This window comes from Etheostoma cragini, chromosome 8 (assembly GCF_013103735.1).
Source record: "Etheostoma cragini isolate CJK2018 chromosome 8, CSU_Ecrag_1.0, whole genome shotgun sequence".
NCBI lineage: Eukaryota > Metazoa > Chordata > Actinopteri > Perciformes > Percidae > Etheostoma > Etheostoma cragini.
In genome coordinates this window covers 27,198,909-27,216,434 of record NC_048414.1, presented here as the reverse complement: position 1 = coordinate 27,216,434, position 17,526 = coordinate 27,198,909, and the positions used below count along the sequence as shown (strand labels likewise).

The window sequence follows — 17,526 nt, the reverse complement described above, 5'->3', positions numbered from 1 at the left end:
GTTATTTTCTGATTGATATGATTGTTGTAAATCAAAGCTTTTAAGACCAAAATGTAAATAATCCTGTATTCTTTAACTGAGTTAGTCATGTTAAAACTTGATTATTTTTTTTGTTGCAGCATGTTCTCTCCATGGACCCTATAAAGTTGGGATATACTGAGGATGGTCACTGCCGTGGGGAGCCTCACCCCAACCTGCCAGGTCCTCTAAAGCTGTCATGGGACATCCCTGCTGAGGTAGGGGCTGGGTTAAACGTTTAAACATGGGGATTACTGCGCACACTTTCATACAGTCTCTCCTGGAAGCCAATCATAGTATTGTGTTGCACTTGTTTCAAAAGTGAAGTAAATAATGAAAAGAGAGAAAGAGAGAGAGAGAGAGAGAAGTTCCAACCCTGCTTACTTCCTCACCTTAGCGCAGCTGGTCAATCAGTGTGTGAAGTGGGTGTGAGTGTCAAAGTGTTGGCTCTGGTAAGCAGACGGATGCTGTGTAAGGGGGTTCACAATGCTGGTGGACCATCTGAAGAGCACTGCTGAGGAAGCATACTAATAGTTTAAGACTACTTGAACTTCTCACACACTGGGCTAATACCAGAGATTTGATTTTCACAGGCCTTGGCTTCCCTCTGCTGGTAGCTTGAACTATGTGCACCAGTGTTTGATTTTATTATTATTTTTATTATTAATATTGTTTAAAGATCCCTTGGCATGAACATTTCACTTTATACGTTTTTTTAACATTACTATGCGTTTCCCCAGCCTGCCTATGGTCCCCCAGTGACTAGAAATAGTGATAGGTGTAAACTGAGCCCCGGGTATCCTGATGAGCTCTTAAGGGACAAGGTTACCTCCCCTTTTTCTGCTTGGCCTACCCAGAGAAGTTGGCCCACCCATCAGAGAGAGACATCATGGCACAGAAATGACACATACTAAGGAAAACTCATTGTTGGGACTGTCTCTAGTGGCTGTAATTCTGCACCAAGGCTGAATTTTGGGAAAGAGACTTCAGATACATTATTAGGGGACCGCTGAGGTCTATATAAAAGAGACTTCAGACACAGTATTAGGGGACCACTAAGGTCTATATAAAAGAGACCTCAGATACAGTATTAGGGTCCATTAAGGTCTATTTAAAGAGACTTCAGAAACAGTATTAAGGGACCACTGAGGTCTATATAAAATCATCCAAAGAGCACCATGTCATAGGACCTTTAGTGAAATAAAAGAACGCGACCGTGCAACAACTGGTTTTGAGACTAACGAGTAATACTTGTCCTACCAGTACCACTGATATACATGTTATAAATCTGATTTCTTAATTGTTGTGTTTTATAAGTATGTTATTAGCCAAGCCATGCTGCATCCCTTTGGTCTAACATATGACTCCGTCATGTCCTCTAGTGCCAGGAGGTCATTGAAAGCTCTCTGACATTAGCCAGAACTCTGGCCGATGACGTGGACTCTCACATTTTCCCCTTCAAAGACTTTGGCAAGGGTCTGATAAAGAAGTGCCGCACCAGTCCTGATGCCTTCATCCAGATCGCCCTACAGCTGGCCCAATACAGGGTATGTACAAACATCTCACTGTTTTTTAAGCACAGTGGTATGACTTAATAACAGTTGTAAGCATTTATTTACAGTAATTGTTATATAGTGGCCTTTGCATTTTAAGATTATAATTATAGTGTTTCCAGTCCTGTGAAGTTCCTCTGAAATTTCAGCAGAGGGCAGTCTTTACTTGCTAACCAACAGGTCATTGAAGACTATGAAACATTGTAAATGAATGATTTAATTTGTTAAGCTTCAGTTTACTTAATAATCCAATACACAGCACAAGCACTATGACGGTGACAATAATTGAATGTCTTTGTAAAGTTTACACATGTTGATATTTGGCAATTAGCATCAAATGATAGCCTTGGATAGGGACCTTGTTAATGGGAGTTTAGTTACGTTATTGCGGTGTTTCCCAAACATCCCACCTTCCGTGCACACAGCGTCTGTCTCCATGAACACAGTGTTGACACTAGATGCAGCAACTTTTCAGACCCCCTTAGCGACTTCTTTTTCACAAAAGCAACTAGTGACAAATCTGGCGACTTTCTGTAAAAAAGTCACCAGTATTGTCCAGCAAGCACGCAAGGTATTTCTCTCCTGTGGCCGCCAAAACAGTCACCTCTCTCTGACCCTGTTTTGTGAGGAGCAGCCCCTCCCCTCCAAGTGTGCGCAGGCAGGCAGGTAGAAAGGGGAGAAGGGCAGGGTGCGGGGCCTGTGTAGGTAGGATAGACAGCGGGACGCAACGGGAGAAAGACGCCACTGAGCTGGCCTGGCCCTGGGCGAGCCAGCCTTCTTTGAGAGTTCTTTATTGATCTTTTTCCCTCCTTTTTTTTTAGAATTTTTATTTTTTAATTAAATAAATTATAAGGTAAAATAAATTCCTGTATTGAATTTGTGATTATTTGGCTAACGATTTATTTGGATCTATTTCTTTCGATCTACCTTGCTGACACAACCACTAAGCTTTCTGCAAACTATTGCGTAATTATGTCGCAAATAACGTCATTTTCCCCTGCGCCACAAATTGCTTTCTAATCTGGGGGAAACACTGTATTGATATGGTCTTCTCAATGTTTTTAATTGGTATTCGATGCCTTTTTGTATTTATCAACGTCTACTCTGAACTCATTAATAATTTGTAAAACCTTTAAATGCTAATCCATACTGTCTTAACAGGACAAAGGCAAGTTCTGCCTGACATACGAAGCCTCCATGACACGTCTGTTCCGTGAGGGCCGAACAGAAACTGTGCGCTCCTGCACCATGGAGACCTGTGCCTTTGTTCGTGCCATGATCAGAGACGAGACAGTAAGACCCCCCTCCCCATCTGTAGCTCCCTGATTGTCAATCCAGAATGCAGATCCCGCTCTTCATTAGTCTGTCGTGGTTTTCTTTCATCTCTTTCTTGTCCATTTCAGAGAGAAGAGCGTCTCAGGTTGCTCAAGGTGGCGGCAGAGAAGCACCAAACCATGTACCGCCTGGCAATGACAGGAGACGGCATCGATCGCCACCTCTTCTGTCTCTATGTAGTTTCCAAATACCTGGGAGAAGACTCACCCTTCCTCAAGGAGGTATGCAACGCTGTTGAAAATCACTGTGAGATTTCTGCTCTTAAAGCTGGAACAATGGCTCTTGTAAATTGCCACCAATGTGATATTGTCCGTGTGAATCAGCACAGACCAGGGTCTATATTCTTATTTATTAACAACAGCAAACAAAGTGACGTGGAGTACCTGTTTTAGTTTAAAGTGGCTACATGTAGCTGTTAGTTTATGCAGTAGTGTTTTTACCACACTTGCTGTTGTAAAGGTCTTTTCTTTATGGTGCTGTAAAACCCACTGTATATCTGAGTTAGCGTTATTGGGAGGGCATATAGTCGCAACGAATGTTTTGCTCAACCAGAAAATCCCTCATTTACAATAAAAGAATAAGTTCCAGATGCATTGATGCATTTCAAGTTTTGCATACGGTGACTTAGCCTACTTTGGATGTATCGGGAGCTAAAGCGCGTACCGTTATCACTGTCAGCGTGTCACGAGCCAAAGCATTGACAGATTGTTGTGGCAACCAACGTCATATTAACTTTGATTGATATAGTGCATTTCATGAAAGCCAAGGACGCTTTCCACAAGTAACGTTACAGCTGGACAAGGAAAAAGAAAATAGTAGGCAAACACTAACACAAACTAAAAGGAAAACGTCCGTGCTAAATGGAAGAGGGACGCAATTTAATGTTGGCTACTGAGGTACAACCTCATCGCGCACCGTTAAGTTATTTTATGAATGAAATAGACATATAAAATACCTGAGGGCCATTTCGGGGTCGCTTTTTAATCATTTACAATCCCTTAATTGTCTCTATCTGAGCCCGGCCAAGGGGGACTCACTTTATCGCCCGTTTTCTTTCACTTTCTCTTTTGGCTTATAGTCTTCGTTTAATTTCCTGTCCCAGTATCAGCCATAACTTCAACAGATAACACCTAAAATAAGATTAAAATACCTATATAAAGAAATCTCATACTTACCATGCTCCGCTGGCATACTCTAACACAGGCTGTTCGATGACCCATCAGAATGCGTGCTCTGTAGCGCTGTTCTACCTGCCGCAAATCAGTCAGTGACTTTGCGAGAAAAATCGGCGTTCTTTTCACTGTTCGTCCTGTTTGCTGTTAGAGGTCATTCAAGACCATTGTATGGAAAAATAAAGAGTTTCAGAAACATAAAAAATGTACATATAGTCACTTTAAGTTTCCGTTCTGATTAAACTGGCTCATGAAGTTAACAGGCACATGCAATTATTAGTAGACTTCTACTTTCCTTTCTCTGGTAAAAGTAAGTGGGGCTCCGTATACATCCTGTGTTATACAGTACCATACTAACAAATGTTAAAGCAGCTATATTATTTTACTCAGGCAAAAGAATGAAAACGCGCATTTCTTCACCTTCAGCTTACAAATCGATAGATCCAGCTCCTGGTATATAAAACATGTTCTGGATTTGGATTCTGATTCTGGCCTTCCCTCATTAACTTTCAGCTGAGTATCTCAAAAGTCTCAACGAAAGGCATCTACATCACGCTAGAAAAACATTGTTGCCTGGCTCGAGAACACAGCGTGAGTTCGGTGTGACCGCTGAAGTAATTGTGTGTCGCCTTTTATGTTTAGGTCCTGTCTGAGCCGTGGAGGCTGTCCACCAGTCAGACGCCCATGCAGCAGGTTGAACTGTTCGATCTGGTCAGACACCCCGAGTTGGTGTCCTCCGGAGGTGGATTTGGTCCAGTAAGTTATCAATCCGTCATTTGTTGTGCAGTCATTCTGCAATTGGAAAACACAAAGTTGTGCAATTATTGTCCTTTTATGCATGGAAACATTTGTTTCATCAGGAACAGAAATTCCCACTTTCTTTCTGGACAGTTCTTGAGGTAACTTTTTCTCTTGTGTTCTTAAGGTGGCTGATGATGGTTATGGTGTCTCCTACATTATTGTTGGTGAGAACCTCATCAACTTCCACATCTCCAGCAAACACTCAAGCCCAGAAACCGTAAGTTCAGTTCCATAGCCAATTTGGATTCTTCTATTCTATTTGATTACTTGAAGAGACTTGTTAAAAGCCTCTTTCCCCTCTTTTGATTTATTTTAGGACTCCCATCGTTTTGGCAGCAACATCAGACAGGCCATGCTTGACATCCTGGATCTCTTCCAGCTGGACAAGAAAACCAAGTGATTGTCCTCTCCATGGGTATATTATAACATAAAAAGTTGTTTTCAGCAAGAAATGTATTCGTCCTGAAGCTTGTACAGAATCAAATATTGGACTTTGGGGTATTTAACTTTAATTGTTACGGAAATTACAGAAATAAGGATGATTGATAGGAATTTGTCACCATATTTGTGAGGCGTTCATGTGTACTGTATATTATAAGCAAGGTGAGATTCTGGTGTTATTGGGTACAGGTAGTGCACAGATCAAAGTTTTTATTCACAGGACTTTTTCAAGGGTGCTTCAGTGACCCGCTTACACAAAAAAGGACAGAAAGGGAAGAAGAAAATGAAAGATCTAGTCTGATATCAAGTCTGTAACACCACATTAAGACACATTTCAGCTAAAGGATTGTTCAGTAGCGTCATGCAATATTACACTCACATTTTAAGTTGAGAGATGGAGCAATGTTTTTACTAGTTTTTCTCCCAATTTTGAAAAACCTATGACTTCTTTTAGTTTTTCTTTGGCTTCTTCTGGTCTTTCCAATTGCAGCACCTGACTCATGTGCAACTAGCCAAAGCAGCAAACGTGAAGTTTAATATCCTCAACAAATAGGCATGTTGCTTTTTATTCATTTTATATGGCTCGGCCTCAGCACTAGGTCTGATTAGCTAGGTTATAAAAGTTATTTTTTACCTACAGAGCCAGTTGATCTATCAACATATGAATTACAAATATTCATGTCTGATGTGGAAAGTGACCCTGTACCAGTGTGATCCTGGATACGGACACAGAAGACTAAGGAGCCACTTTCTGATCAATAGATCAACATTGCCACAATACAGAATGTAGATATTGCGGCAATATTGTGCAGTACATATACAATATAATTGTACAGATCATTTTGTATGTGTTTGTCGTTTTCATACTCAGGTTTTCCTAACTTGGCCTAGTATTGTAGGGTATCGGAAGATTAGCGCTCATGTCGCCGTGCACATGTGCAGCAGCAGTAGAAGAAATTGAAATTCAGAACAATGCCTTGGGATCCCGAGGAGCTGGTTGGGGGTGTAACATTAAAAGTTGGCAGTGAAAGAATGGCAGTGCGAGGCCGACAGTGACCTTTGTTATGTTACTTTTGTTTAAAAAAAAAAATGGGTCAACTGTACTTATATCTCTGTTATGCACTCCGCGACTGGTCCTTTAGTTCAAACTAACCAATTCCTGGCTACATTGGCAGCCTTTTGTCAGATCAAGATGGATTGTAAACTTTTTATGAGCAAACAAGTTGTCAGTTACAGGCATAGAGGCATTTTAACTGTCACTATGAGGTGCAGTATGGTAGTAAATAGTTTTTTCTGAGAGTAATGCTTCGGAAGTCCAGATATAGAGGGGCTGTCACATAGGAATCCATTTCCGAAATGTACACGTGTGAGTTCATTATATTATTTATTTTTTTCTCCATGTTTTAACCTCTATTCACAAAGCAAACATGCATATTTACCTGCTGAATGTGGCTAACGATGAGCAAAGGCCTCCTGTTTTTGAAATGACTGTGTCATCACTTGATATCACAGACTTTGCCAGTATGTTGTAGTTGAATGACCTCTTATCTCGGTAGACCTCATGTTTACACTGCTGCATGGTTTTTGAAGATGAAGCTGTATATGTTTGCCTTTTAATTTAAAGATGGTGTAAAAAGGCAGGCAGCTGATATACCAAAATGAGTTTTAACAATAAAGTGAATGTCCAACAGCTGAGTATGCCTCAGAGTATGTTATATCCTAATCACAACCGGTTCTTTTTTTCCTGACTTCAGGAAGAAAACCACTCAATTTCCCTCATTTCACAATTAGTCGTTTAACAGATCCATTTTGATAATTAATTGTTTCTCAAGCCTATTGTTTCTCCCCGACCTGATGATGTCAGGATCAAAAAGGTTATTACAATTCATGAGGACATGCATGTGTGTATCAAATTGCATGGCAGGCCATCCTATAGTTGTTGAGACCTTTCACTGAACCAACATTTTAAGCTCATTTCATTTCCTGCATTCTGATAAGATTTCATGCTGCAATTTATGGTGGAAACGTATTGATTGATGTTAAAGGTCACTTGGCATGAAAATGGGACTTTTATGAGTTTTCTTTTTTTTTTTTTTTTTACAGTAATATGAGTTCCCCCAGCCTGCCTATGGCTCCCCAGTGGCTAGAAATGGTGATAGGTGTAAACCAAGCCCTGGGTATCCTGCTCTTACTTTGAGAAAATGAAAGCTCAGATGGGCCGATTTGGAATCTTGCTCCTTATGAGGTCATAAAGGGCAGGGAAATCCCATTGTGGGACTGGCTCTAGTGGCTGTAATTCTGTACCCAAGGCTAAATTTTGGGAAAGAGACTAGAGATACAGTATTAGGGGACCACTAAGGTCTATATAAAAGAGACTTCAGATACAGTATTAGGGGACCACTAAGGTCTATATAAAAGAGACTTCAGATACAGTATTAGAGGACCACTAAGGTCTATATAAAAGAGACTTCAGATACAGTATTAGGGGACCACTAAGGTCTATATAAAAGAGACTTCAGATACAGCATTAGGGGACCACTAAGGTCTATATAAAAGAGACTTCAGATACAGTATTAGGGGACCACTAAGGTCTATATAAAAGAGACTTCAGATACAGTATTAGGGGACCACTAAGGTTTATATAAAAGAGACTTCAGATACAGTATTAGGGGACCACTAAGGTCTATATAAAAGAGACTTCAGATACAGTATTAGGGGACCACTAAGGTCTATATTAAGAGACTTCAGATACAGTATTAGGGGACCACTAAGGCCTATACAAAAGCATCCAAAGAGCACCACGTCATGCGACCTTTAAGTAAAATACAAATGACAATTCAAGACAGGGTTTATAAAAATATAGTGATATATAAGGCAGTACGGGGGCTTTTACATCAGGCACCTGGGCCCCGATCCAAGAACACATGACCCCAAGCAGTTTGTTTGTGTGAACATGATCCGTGTCACTTGAAAAGGTGGTCTCAGTACAGTTCATGTGTACACCCATGCCGGTCGCATCAGGTGTGAAAACCAACGACGAGACATTTTGAACCGGTCATGAAACTCGCAAATTATTACTGATCCCACGATATCGGACGGCACTGCAGCCCGCCGAGGACAGACCCAGATCCGCTTCGCTGCCACCTTCGGTAGCTACAGCAGGAGCTCCTCCTCCCGCCAGGAGCTCCTCCTCCACCTCACTGAATCCATTTCTCTAACGCATATTTCCATTTTTGAAATCCTTGCTTGCTGAACACTACTAACTATGTCGTTAGTCTTCCTTCTTTAGCTCAGTGTTGACTTAATCAAAGGAAAGCTGTAGCAAACCATCAAGCCAGGTGCTTGGGCTCAAGTGGATGGCACCTGGGAGCCAGTTCCGTCTCTGAGGGTATTAATATGTCCCTCTACTGGGGCTGCTCGGGGCATATTCACCTATTAACTTAAATTAAATGCAAGACGTTTAAAGGCATTGCGAGGTGACAGATTTGAAAGAAGGACGGAGGCAGGAAGTGATTAGACGTGACAGTTTTCCTCTAGCTACCAGCCACCATGTGGCCACAGTCTCTTTCTCTCTCCCTGTCACACACACGCACACAACTCCACAATGGTCCACCCGTTTGGATGTCACCCTGCCTTGGGCTTCCGTTAGCTGGCTAACATTTCAAGACTGCATTCCTGAGATGTGCTTACTCCACATCTTCTCTGGGAACCTGCAGTTTGTCAAAGCACAGGACATGCAGGCAAACTATGACAAATCCATACAGCATAATCAACATACTTCAACTGGCTGGCTTCTGGACTACAAGCCTTTAAATTGTACTCCTAATTGGCAAGCTGGAAAACCCATTCACTGAACAGCAGTCACTGAAACCTAAAACCTTGACTTGCACTTTCTAAAAGTAGACTTTGGGAGAGATCTGCAGCCACTGCTTGTCACCAGTTTAATTCATGTGCCACTTGCCCCACAACACCCTCAAAGAAAAGAGGGTAGCCACCGTTGCCTCTCCTGTTTTATAAGCTAATAGTTCACGCAGGAGCAGGCATGTTCCCATTTTGTCTGTTGGTTATCACTGGTAGCTGTTAAATTTGGATAATAACATTGTTCTCATTGCAGCTACTGTATGTTGATGAATGTCATTCTTGATTCGGGTTTTGGCAGGACAATTTGTTTTTTCCTGCACTGTCTGCTGGACAACTTGCGTAAGGCTCCAAACTAATTGGTTCCAATGTTAAATGTTGTTTCAGTGAATGAGGAAAAAAATGATTGGACCGCTGTGTCCTGCTTCTAAATGTTAGTTTAAGGCCGGATATCTCTGACCGCAAGAATTTTGGGAGGAATTGTGTTATTGTGCCATGCTTTCACATTGAAATGAACCTCAGAGAGTAAGCAATCAATACCAGACATAAAAAAACAAGTTAAATGTACACAGATTAAAGGACAATTCTGAAAATAAATGAAATAAAAACATCATAGAATAATCAAGGTCACATAAGGTTTGCGCTCACAAAGTTACCCGACTCGAGCTCTCGACTTTCCCCTATCCCTCCCCCCCCCCAACACTATAACTTCATCACCTCACAAACCATGGAGCCACACTAGTATGTCTTTTGAATTTTATCTGTCTGAGAACTGCGCCCGGATTTAAAAAGAAAAAAGAAAAAGTGCCATGTGAATTGAAGTGATTAAGGCAGGGGGGTAAACGGAGAGGGGGGGGGCTAAGCGGTTGGCGTGGGGGGACCGTTCGTGTCTGAGGCCAGCTGCACCTGTCCAACCGCCCTAAAGGGGCAGGGCCTGGGGCCCCACGGTGGAGCTCAGCCAAGGGGCAGCAGGAGAGGAAGGCAAGGAAGAGAAGCTTAGCGGAGGCTGAGCTGAATGTGATTCCCCTGAGAATCTCTCCCACCACATGCTCACCAAATCTATAAATAACCTTTATTAGGTTGAAGTGGAATTAGTGGAGATGGTAGTCGTCAGCATGTTCACGGATATATAGACTTTCTGACATGAGGAGACGAAAGAGCGAGGGGGTGTTAATAATAAGAGCCACACACACGCATACGTACACTGGCATGCTCCTGTGAAAGCCGACACGGACGTGGATGTAACAAATACCACCAGTAAAAACTATTAATTCCTAAGTATATCATCGTTCATGCATTTCCCATATTGGCATATTTTTGGACTTATTATAAAAAGTTATAAACAATGTTGTGAAAACAATGCATTTCTCTTTTATGTGTGATGCAGCCAGGATGGGATTTATATACATTTTGTCTGTTTCAGAGGTCAGGAGGGCCCTTTTTTGTGTCTCACCTACCCCCTTCTGTCTCTACCAGATCAATTAGAACTGAAAACTATTTAACATATAGAAAGAACCCGATTGTTTTACACCAGGAAGGAACCTTCTGTCTCCTGTCCCCTGGGGTCTTAGTCCAGGCTAAGACAAAACAATGCTGATTAAACTGTATTGAGGTCAGAGTTTCATATTTACACGACAGACCCTTTTGATCTGGAACCAAAAAACGACCCCAAAGGAGCAGAGTTTGAAGGCAGGTCCTTCCTCATTGGACGGCAAAGATGCGCCGGCTTGTTGCCATGCCAACAACGGACCAATGAGAATGGATTTGAATGCACAAGGTGGAAAGGAACCTCCCCCCCGGTGCAGGGGATGAATGTGTGTGATTTAGGAAGATTCAGCACTGACTCCACCAGGGGAAGCATGGGTCCAGTCCGCTGTCAGCTGCAGTGTTATCATGTTGTTGTTTTATTGTCTTTGTCTTATCATCTTCATCATTCTGTTGCATTAAACCTTTTCTTAGTTCTCAATTGGAACCTTAGCCTCCTTCCTCAGAGATCCAACAAACACGAAGTTAGTTACGAAATTCTAACAGACTCCAGATGTTTTCTGATTTAAAGAAGAAAAAAAAAGAGCTTGCCTTCTCCACTTAAAAAAATTGGTCTCCCTGCTTACTCGCCCACCCCGCTGCCCCATGGGGGTCACTGCTAATACATGAAATGGAGATAAAATAAACGGGAACTAAATTACTCAAAGTGAAGTAAGAAAATGTAAACTTTATTGCAACTTTGTCATTCTAAGTTCTCTGATTTACAGAAGAGAAAAACACTTGTAATGGCACAGTCATCGTAAATATGTACATTGCTGATACTGCAATAATCCAGACACCCGTGTTGTCCAGATTTAAGAGTGGCATATTAAAGCACATGATTTGCCTAGTCTGTTGTGGGAAGGAATAACACATCAAAGCTTTTCCTGCAACTTATACGTGAACGGACCACAGCATTCCACAAAAGCATTAGAAAGGGGACTAGAAAAGCTCCTCGCACGAAGGGCTCGGTTGAGTAATCACAGTTTGTCCATTGTACATTCAGCTCTGGGAGAGATTAAGACGTCAATGTGTTTCCAACATACTGCGTTGCACTAAGACATTTGGTGATTTGATAAGCTTGAGTAGACCCGAGTGTTCGAGTTGATACAGTAAACACAGTTTCGTGGTAAAGCGTTCACTAAAAGTGATAAGGTTTCAGAGTCTGTATCATCGCTGCTGACCAGTTAAGATTCAAACAAATCCATAATCCACAAATCCATAACCAGCTAAATAGCTTCATAGAGCAATGCATTGTGGTGCATGGGGGGTTAAATTCCTCCATGGGCCAGTTTTGCATTACAATCCTAAAAATAAATCAGTTATCTAATTTACATATAATTATTGTAAAGCATCTATTCAGAGTTGAAACCAAATACAAAAAAACATCTTACATAAGCTATACTTCTTTACTAAAGCAACCAATGGATGTGGATGTGATTACAATGACAAAAGCATTAATAATAATAATTACTCATTAGTGTTAAAGTCAAGTGGCAACTGCACCTCTGTGACTTTACTTTAAAGTGCTCATGTTACGCTCATTTTCAGATTCATAATTGTATTTTGAGCTTGTACCAGATTAGGTTAACATGGTTTTGTTTTCAAAAAACGTGTGTTTTTGTCGTACTGCACGGTGCTGCAGCTCCTCTTTTCACCCTGTGTGTTGAGCTCTCTGTTTTAGCTACAGAGTGAGGCATCTCACTTCTGTTCCATCTTTGTTGGGAGGATGTAGTAGTCCTTAGGTACTGTAAGGACTACTAGCCAGTCAGAAGCAGAGCATGAGGGCGTGCCCTGACAGTACCTAGGTAAGGACTACTAGCCAGTCAGAAGCAGAGTATGATGGCCCTGACAGTACCTAGGTAAGGACTACTAGCCAGTCAGAAGCAGAGTATGAGGGCCCTGACAGTACCTAGGTAAGGACTACTAGCCAGTCAGAAGCAGAGTATGAGGGCGTGCCGTGCTAGCAGCTAGCATTATTACATTTGTTACAAAGTGATGCACGTTTGTCACGGGAGTAAAGGCTGGACTACAATAGAGCTGTTTGGAGTGGAACAGTGTTTTCTGTTGGTGATAGTAAGGACCTTTGGGGGGGATTTGGGCTTTTTTGAACCTAAATCTGTGCAGTGCACAAAAAAGATATATAACACATTAAAAGAAAAGAATAATAGAATAGAATAGAATAATTAGGCCTAATAATTAGGCCAATAGAATAATATGAGCACTTTAAATCAATGTCTAAAAAATCCAAGATGATTACAATAGAAAGATGTGTTACATATGAGAGCATCATATATGTATTTTGGGTAATTTGGACATTTCTGGAAATGCGCTTATTCACTTTCTTACTGAGACTTAAGTCCATTTTAAACGTGCACTGCTGAACGCAAAGGTCCGAATCAGTTGGATCGGAACAGTTTTTACCCTGCCCCCCACCCCGGGTATAAAGTCCATGTAATGTTCCACAAGTCCATTTGTAAATAGAGCAGCTCATTGTGTGGAGAATTTACAGCGAGCAAGTGGACATTGTCCTGGAACTGATTTTCTGGACATTGTCCAAAATGTTCCTGTGAGAAATAATACCACTCTTGTATCTAGTAAATAAGAAGTCTACAACCAGGACACTACTAACTTAGCATAAAAACTAGAAATTGGAGGAAGTCAATACTATTACACAAAAAATAGTCCAGCACAAAACCCCTCGTAAAGGGTAACTAGCGTTTTTTCCAACCTGAACCCTATTTACTTATGTTTTTGTGTCTCTGTGACTGACGTTGGTTCAGTACAAAGCAAGATTTTTGCAGTCTGCATCCTTTATTTTAAACATAAGAACCGGAGAAATTGCGTTCGCCAAACCTACCAGACTCCATGTAAATAAACAGTAATTTTAGCATTGTAAAATACACTCAAAGTCAACCTAAAAAACTAAAACAACTATGAATAGCCGTTTTGGGTCATCTTTCCACTCAGCCAGCGTATTGCAAATCTAGTTTTGGTTGAAATAAACACATAGTTTAACAATTTACATGTGGAAATATGTTGGCTTTATACACGATAAATGTAGTGTTGTTTTAAATGGAGTCTGGTTGGTTTAGCCCTAGTAACTTCAGAGCTTTTTCTGGTTAATTAAAAAGAGGTTTTAAAGGTCTATCGCTGACGGAATCATTTCCATAATGTTGTCAGACACTTAATAATATTAATATTAATATTAATATGAAAAGAGTCTGTCAATGGCAAAACGAGCACTTTTTCTAAGGTAAAAACAAGCTGGACAGTTGCCTTATTAACTTGGATTGTAGCTTGATTTGGCACTGCCGACTGCAGCGGTCTTGCTTAATACTGAACCAATGTCAAAGATTGTTGTTCCCATCAGGTATATAGGACACAGAAACATAAGAAAAAAGGGTCCAGGTTGAAAACAACAGTAGTTACCCTTTAAAACAACAAATCATCATTTATGCTTTGGTTTAACTATGAATTAAACAAACATGATATAGATTGCTAATTAGTGAGATTTAGAGGCGCTGGTAGTCAGATATTGTTATCTTTGGACAAGCCTGTGTTTCCAGTCTTTACACTATGCTAAACTATGCTAAGCTAAGCCTAAAGACGTGACAGCCGGGAGCCATCTTCCCATCTATCTCTGCAAAAAAGGCGAATTAGTGTATTTCCCAACTTGTCGAACTATCCGTTAAATTCTCATCTCAACCTCTGTGGTGTCGTCGACAAGGCCGTCTTCAGAACATAAATTGGCACTCACACAGGAAAGAGCGTTACAACATCAGAAAGACTTAGGAAAAAAAAAAAAAAGCCCATTTAAAGCTCATACAACAGCAGGTTAGAAAAAAAGGTCAAATCTAATCTAAATTCAAAAATGGCCAGAGTTACAATTACAGTGGCTTGGCCTCAAATGCATCTGGCCTACAGTACTAAGGGACATTAAGACATGTCCAACAGAGTGGTATGTTGATTCATTAGAAATCCATTACGAATAAGTGCTAAGGGGTGATCGGTTGTTGTCTGATGAATCTGTAAAGCGGTGAAAACCCATAACTTGAGGTAAATTCATAAAAACATTGAACTGTTGGCTTGCTAAGTTCAAGTAAAAGCCTCTCAAAGGAGTGAGCAACACATGGTGCATTAGTCTCAGAACGAAGCTCTCTGTCAGCTAATTTCCTTCCAATAAGCCTTTTTCCTTTGTCCTTTCTCCTCCTACATCTTCATTTGGTCTTCTTGAGAGATTCAGATTGCTTTCTTCCTCCTTATCAAGAAAGCCGACAGCAATTAAACATGTAAAGACTGTAGAAATGCAGTATGTAAACGCACCGATTTCTCCGCAACTTACACAAAAAAAAACAGGCAGAAAAGATCAAAAAAGTCCAGAAACAAATCAGCCAAGAGGTAAAAATCCGATTAACATTTAAAAAAAGGAAGAGAAAAAAAATGCCACAAAAGAAGAAAAAAAAAAACTCTTTTTGAACTGTAAAGTGCAGGTATAAAACAAAAAACAAAAAAAACTTTCTACATATCTCAAGCCTTGAGACAGGGTCAATGGTCTTTAGTGGAAAAGTGCAAGTTGAGAACAGCACGAGTGATTAAAAAAAAGAAAAGAAAAAATTTGATTCAAAACAGTAACAGGGTAAGTCGGACGACTCAGGTTCTTCGTAAAAAAACAGCCACCCCTTCCAAGGGCACAGGGTAGTCATGTAGGAACGTCCCCCCATCGAACACCTGAGCGTTCTGGCTGTCCTGCCACTGAAAGCCCCCATCAGGTAAATAAATATCCCTCTGCACTGCCCCTTTCTCCACGACTGGTGCCACCAGGACCTGGAAACACACACTATTTTGGTAAATTCAGACGACAGGGAGCTCGTGCACTTAATTAGCAAGACATCACGTTACATTCATACGCTATCAGATGCCAAGTAGATGGGAACTTGATTCCTTCCCATCGGAACATCATTAAGTCACCTCGTCTCCGATGAGGAACTGGTCATCGATGGTGAAAGTCACGGGGTCACCGGGACTGAGCCACCACATGGGCCTGTAGATGGGGTTTCCCGTCATCTGCCACTCCTCGGCATACTTCTCTATTAATGGGACCACATCCCTCTGGTGCTTTGCTATGTAGGCCCGTGTTAGGTTCAGCACCTGTGGATCACCAATGGAGAGAGGAGCATGAACATAATGAGCATGACAGTAAATTAGGAGTTTGAGAATCTATTTGTATTTTTGTATAGTAATGTATTTTTGTCATTGCTCCCTATGTTTGAGGTGTGAATGTGCATGCGTGAACTTACGTTTTCTTATTTTAATGCTGCAAATTGGATTGCTCCAACAGTGTTTCGTTGTGTAAATGCATGCATTAAACAATAAAGCTCTATCTCCCTTGGGTGCCCGGGTAGCCCAACTGGTAGAGCCTGCGCCCATATATAGAGGTTAACTCCTCGACTCAGCGGCCGTGGGGTCGACTCCGACCTGCGTCCCTTTGCTGCATGTCCTTTCCCCCTTTCATGTCTTCAGCTGTACTATTAAAAAATATAAGCCTAAAATGCCCCAAAAATAATCTTAACCCTTGCGTTGTCTTCCCGTCAACCATGAACATTAAAAAAAGAAAGAAAAAAAAAAGGTTTGGTCACTTTGCTTCAACTTTATTATTGCTTTTTCCCCAAATTCTTGTGACTTTCTCAATGTTCTGAATGCTTTTTTATGTTATTTGATATTTTTCATGTCGACATTTTCAGCGCTTATTTCGACGCCTCGTTTTTTTCTGTGAGATAAGCAAAATTAACTGAAAACGGGTCAATTTGACCCAAGGACAATATGAGGGTTAAAAAAAAATCTGTCTCTCTTAAAAGTAATGAAGTAGTCTGTATAGAGCCGTTGTCTGACCTGTATTTTCATTCCAAATCATGCATTTTATAACTGTATTATGCATTTATATTTCATGAAATCTAGAGCAACTGAGAAACTGAAACCAACAAAAAATTACTTTTCCTTTGCTAAATCATCTACCTCAAGGATTTCAGGACAAGAATACTATTAACAATGAGCTCTGCCAAGACCATTAGTGCCATCACTACACCCGGACAGGACTGAAGATCAGCTCATTTGTTGACTTAGCGGTCCTACACTGTAAGTCGATCTCCTGTCTCCCTCTGTCCAAACTACTTTTGCATTCCTGGAAGGGTCACATCCTCTACGGTGGCCAATGAGGAAAAAAAACGTCACCGCATGTAGAGAAAAAAATGTTTTTTTATGAGTTGGGATTGAGAACATTTGTTGGAATGAGCTCAAAGTCCCGGGTCTGAGTGGATCCTTCTCTAATTGAGAAGTCAGGCATTTGTGTGGGTTGAGGTTTTGTTGCTATTTGATTCCAATGCAGTTGCTGTTGTGACCTGTCTGTGACTGACGTACCACACATTCTGGAAAATAAAGGTGCGCCACATTCAAACTATCGTAATAAACCCATAAAAAGACAATGCCTCATGTTTAATGAACCAGTTGTGTCTCCTCTGAGATTCCCTCCCTCTGAGTTTATAAGTTGAAGGCCATGCGAGAGACCACATTGGAAACCATTACTGCTGTCATATGTCTGGCTGTCCTAAAGGCCTATTTTAACCATTGTCACACAACACAAGTCACAACTAGTGCTGTCAAATGATTAACATATTTAATCGCGATTAATTGCATTAATGTCATAGGTGACCGGTAATTAATCACAATTAATTGCACATTTTGATCTACTCTAAATGTCCTTTGATTTCTTTTTCTCCAGTTATTTTTTCTCATTGTAATGCTCTTGTCAACATGGAAAAGTGAAT

The 17,526-nt window shown here is 40.9% G+C and overlaps 2 protein-coding genes across 4 annotated transcripts in view; one reads left to right on the top strand and one right to left on the bottom strand.

The window, feature by feature from the left end:
• cpt1ab (carnitine palmitoyltransferase 1Ab (liver)) overlaps nucleotides 1-7,010 on the top strand; it is a 23,561-nt gene extending 16,551 nt beyond the window's left edge. For all 3 annotated transcript variants that reach the window (XM_034879516.1, XM_034879517.1, XM_034879515.1), the window contains 7 exons: nucleotides 120-236; nucleotides 1,401-1,565; nucleotides 2,733-2,864; nucleotides 2,975-3,127; nucleotides 4,721-4,834; nucleotides 5,004-5,096; nucleotides 5,196-7,010. In XM_034879516.1, the coding sequence (XP_034735407.1) occupies nucleotides 120-236; nucleotides 1,401-1,565; nucleotides 2,733-2,864; nucleotides 2,975-3,127; nucleotides 4,721-4,834; nucleotides 5,004-5,096; nucleotides 5,196-5,279 (858 nt within the window). In that variant the 3' untranslated portion in view covers nucleotides 5,280-7,010. The remainder of the gene's footprint in view (nucleotides 1-119; nucleotides 237-1,400; nucleotides 1,566-2,732; nucleotides 2,865-2,974; nucleotides 3,128-4,720; nucleotides 4,835-5,003; nucleotides 5,097-5,195) is intronic.
• A 6,507-nt stretch (nucleotides 7,011-13,517) lies between these two features.
• The window catches only part of si:ch211-236l14.4 (SITS-binding protein), a 30,754-nt gene continuing 26,745 nt past the window's right edge, over nucleotides 13,518-17,526 (bottom strand). The window contains exons 9-10 of the mRNA XM_034879553.1: nucleotides 15,674-15,853; nucleotides 13,518-15,529 (exon numbers count right to left, since the gene is read on the bottom strand). Of these exons, the coding sequence (XP_034735444.1) occupies nucleotides 15,356-15,529; nucleotides 15,674-15,853 (354 nt within the window). The 3' untranslated portion in view covers nucleotides 13,518-15,355. The remainder of the gene's footprint in view (nucleotides 15,530-15,673; nucleotides 15,854-17,526) is intronic.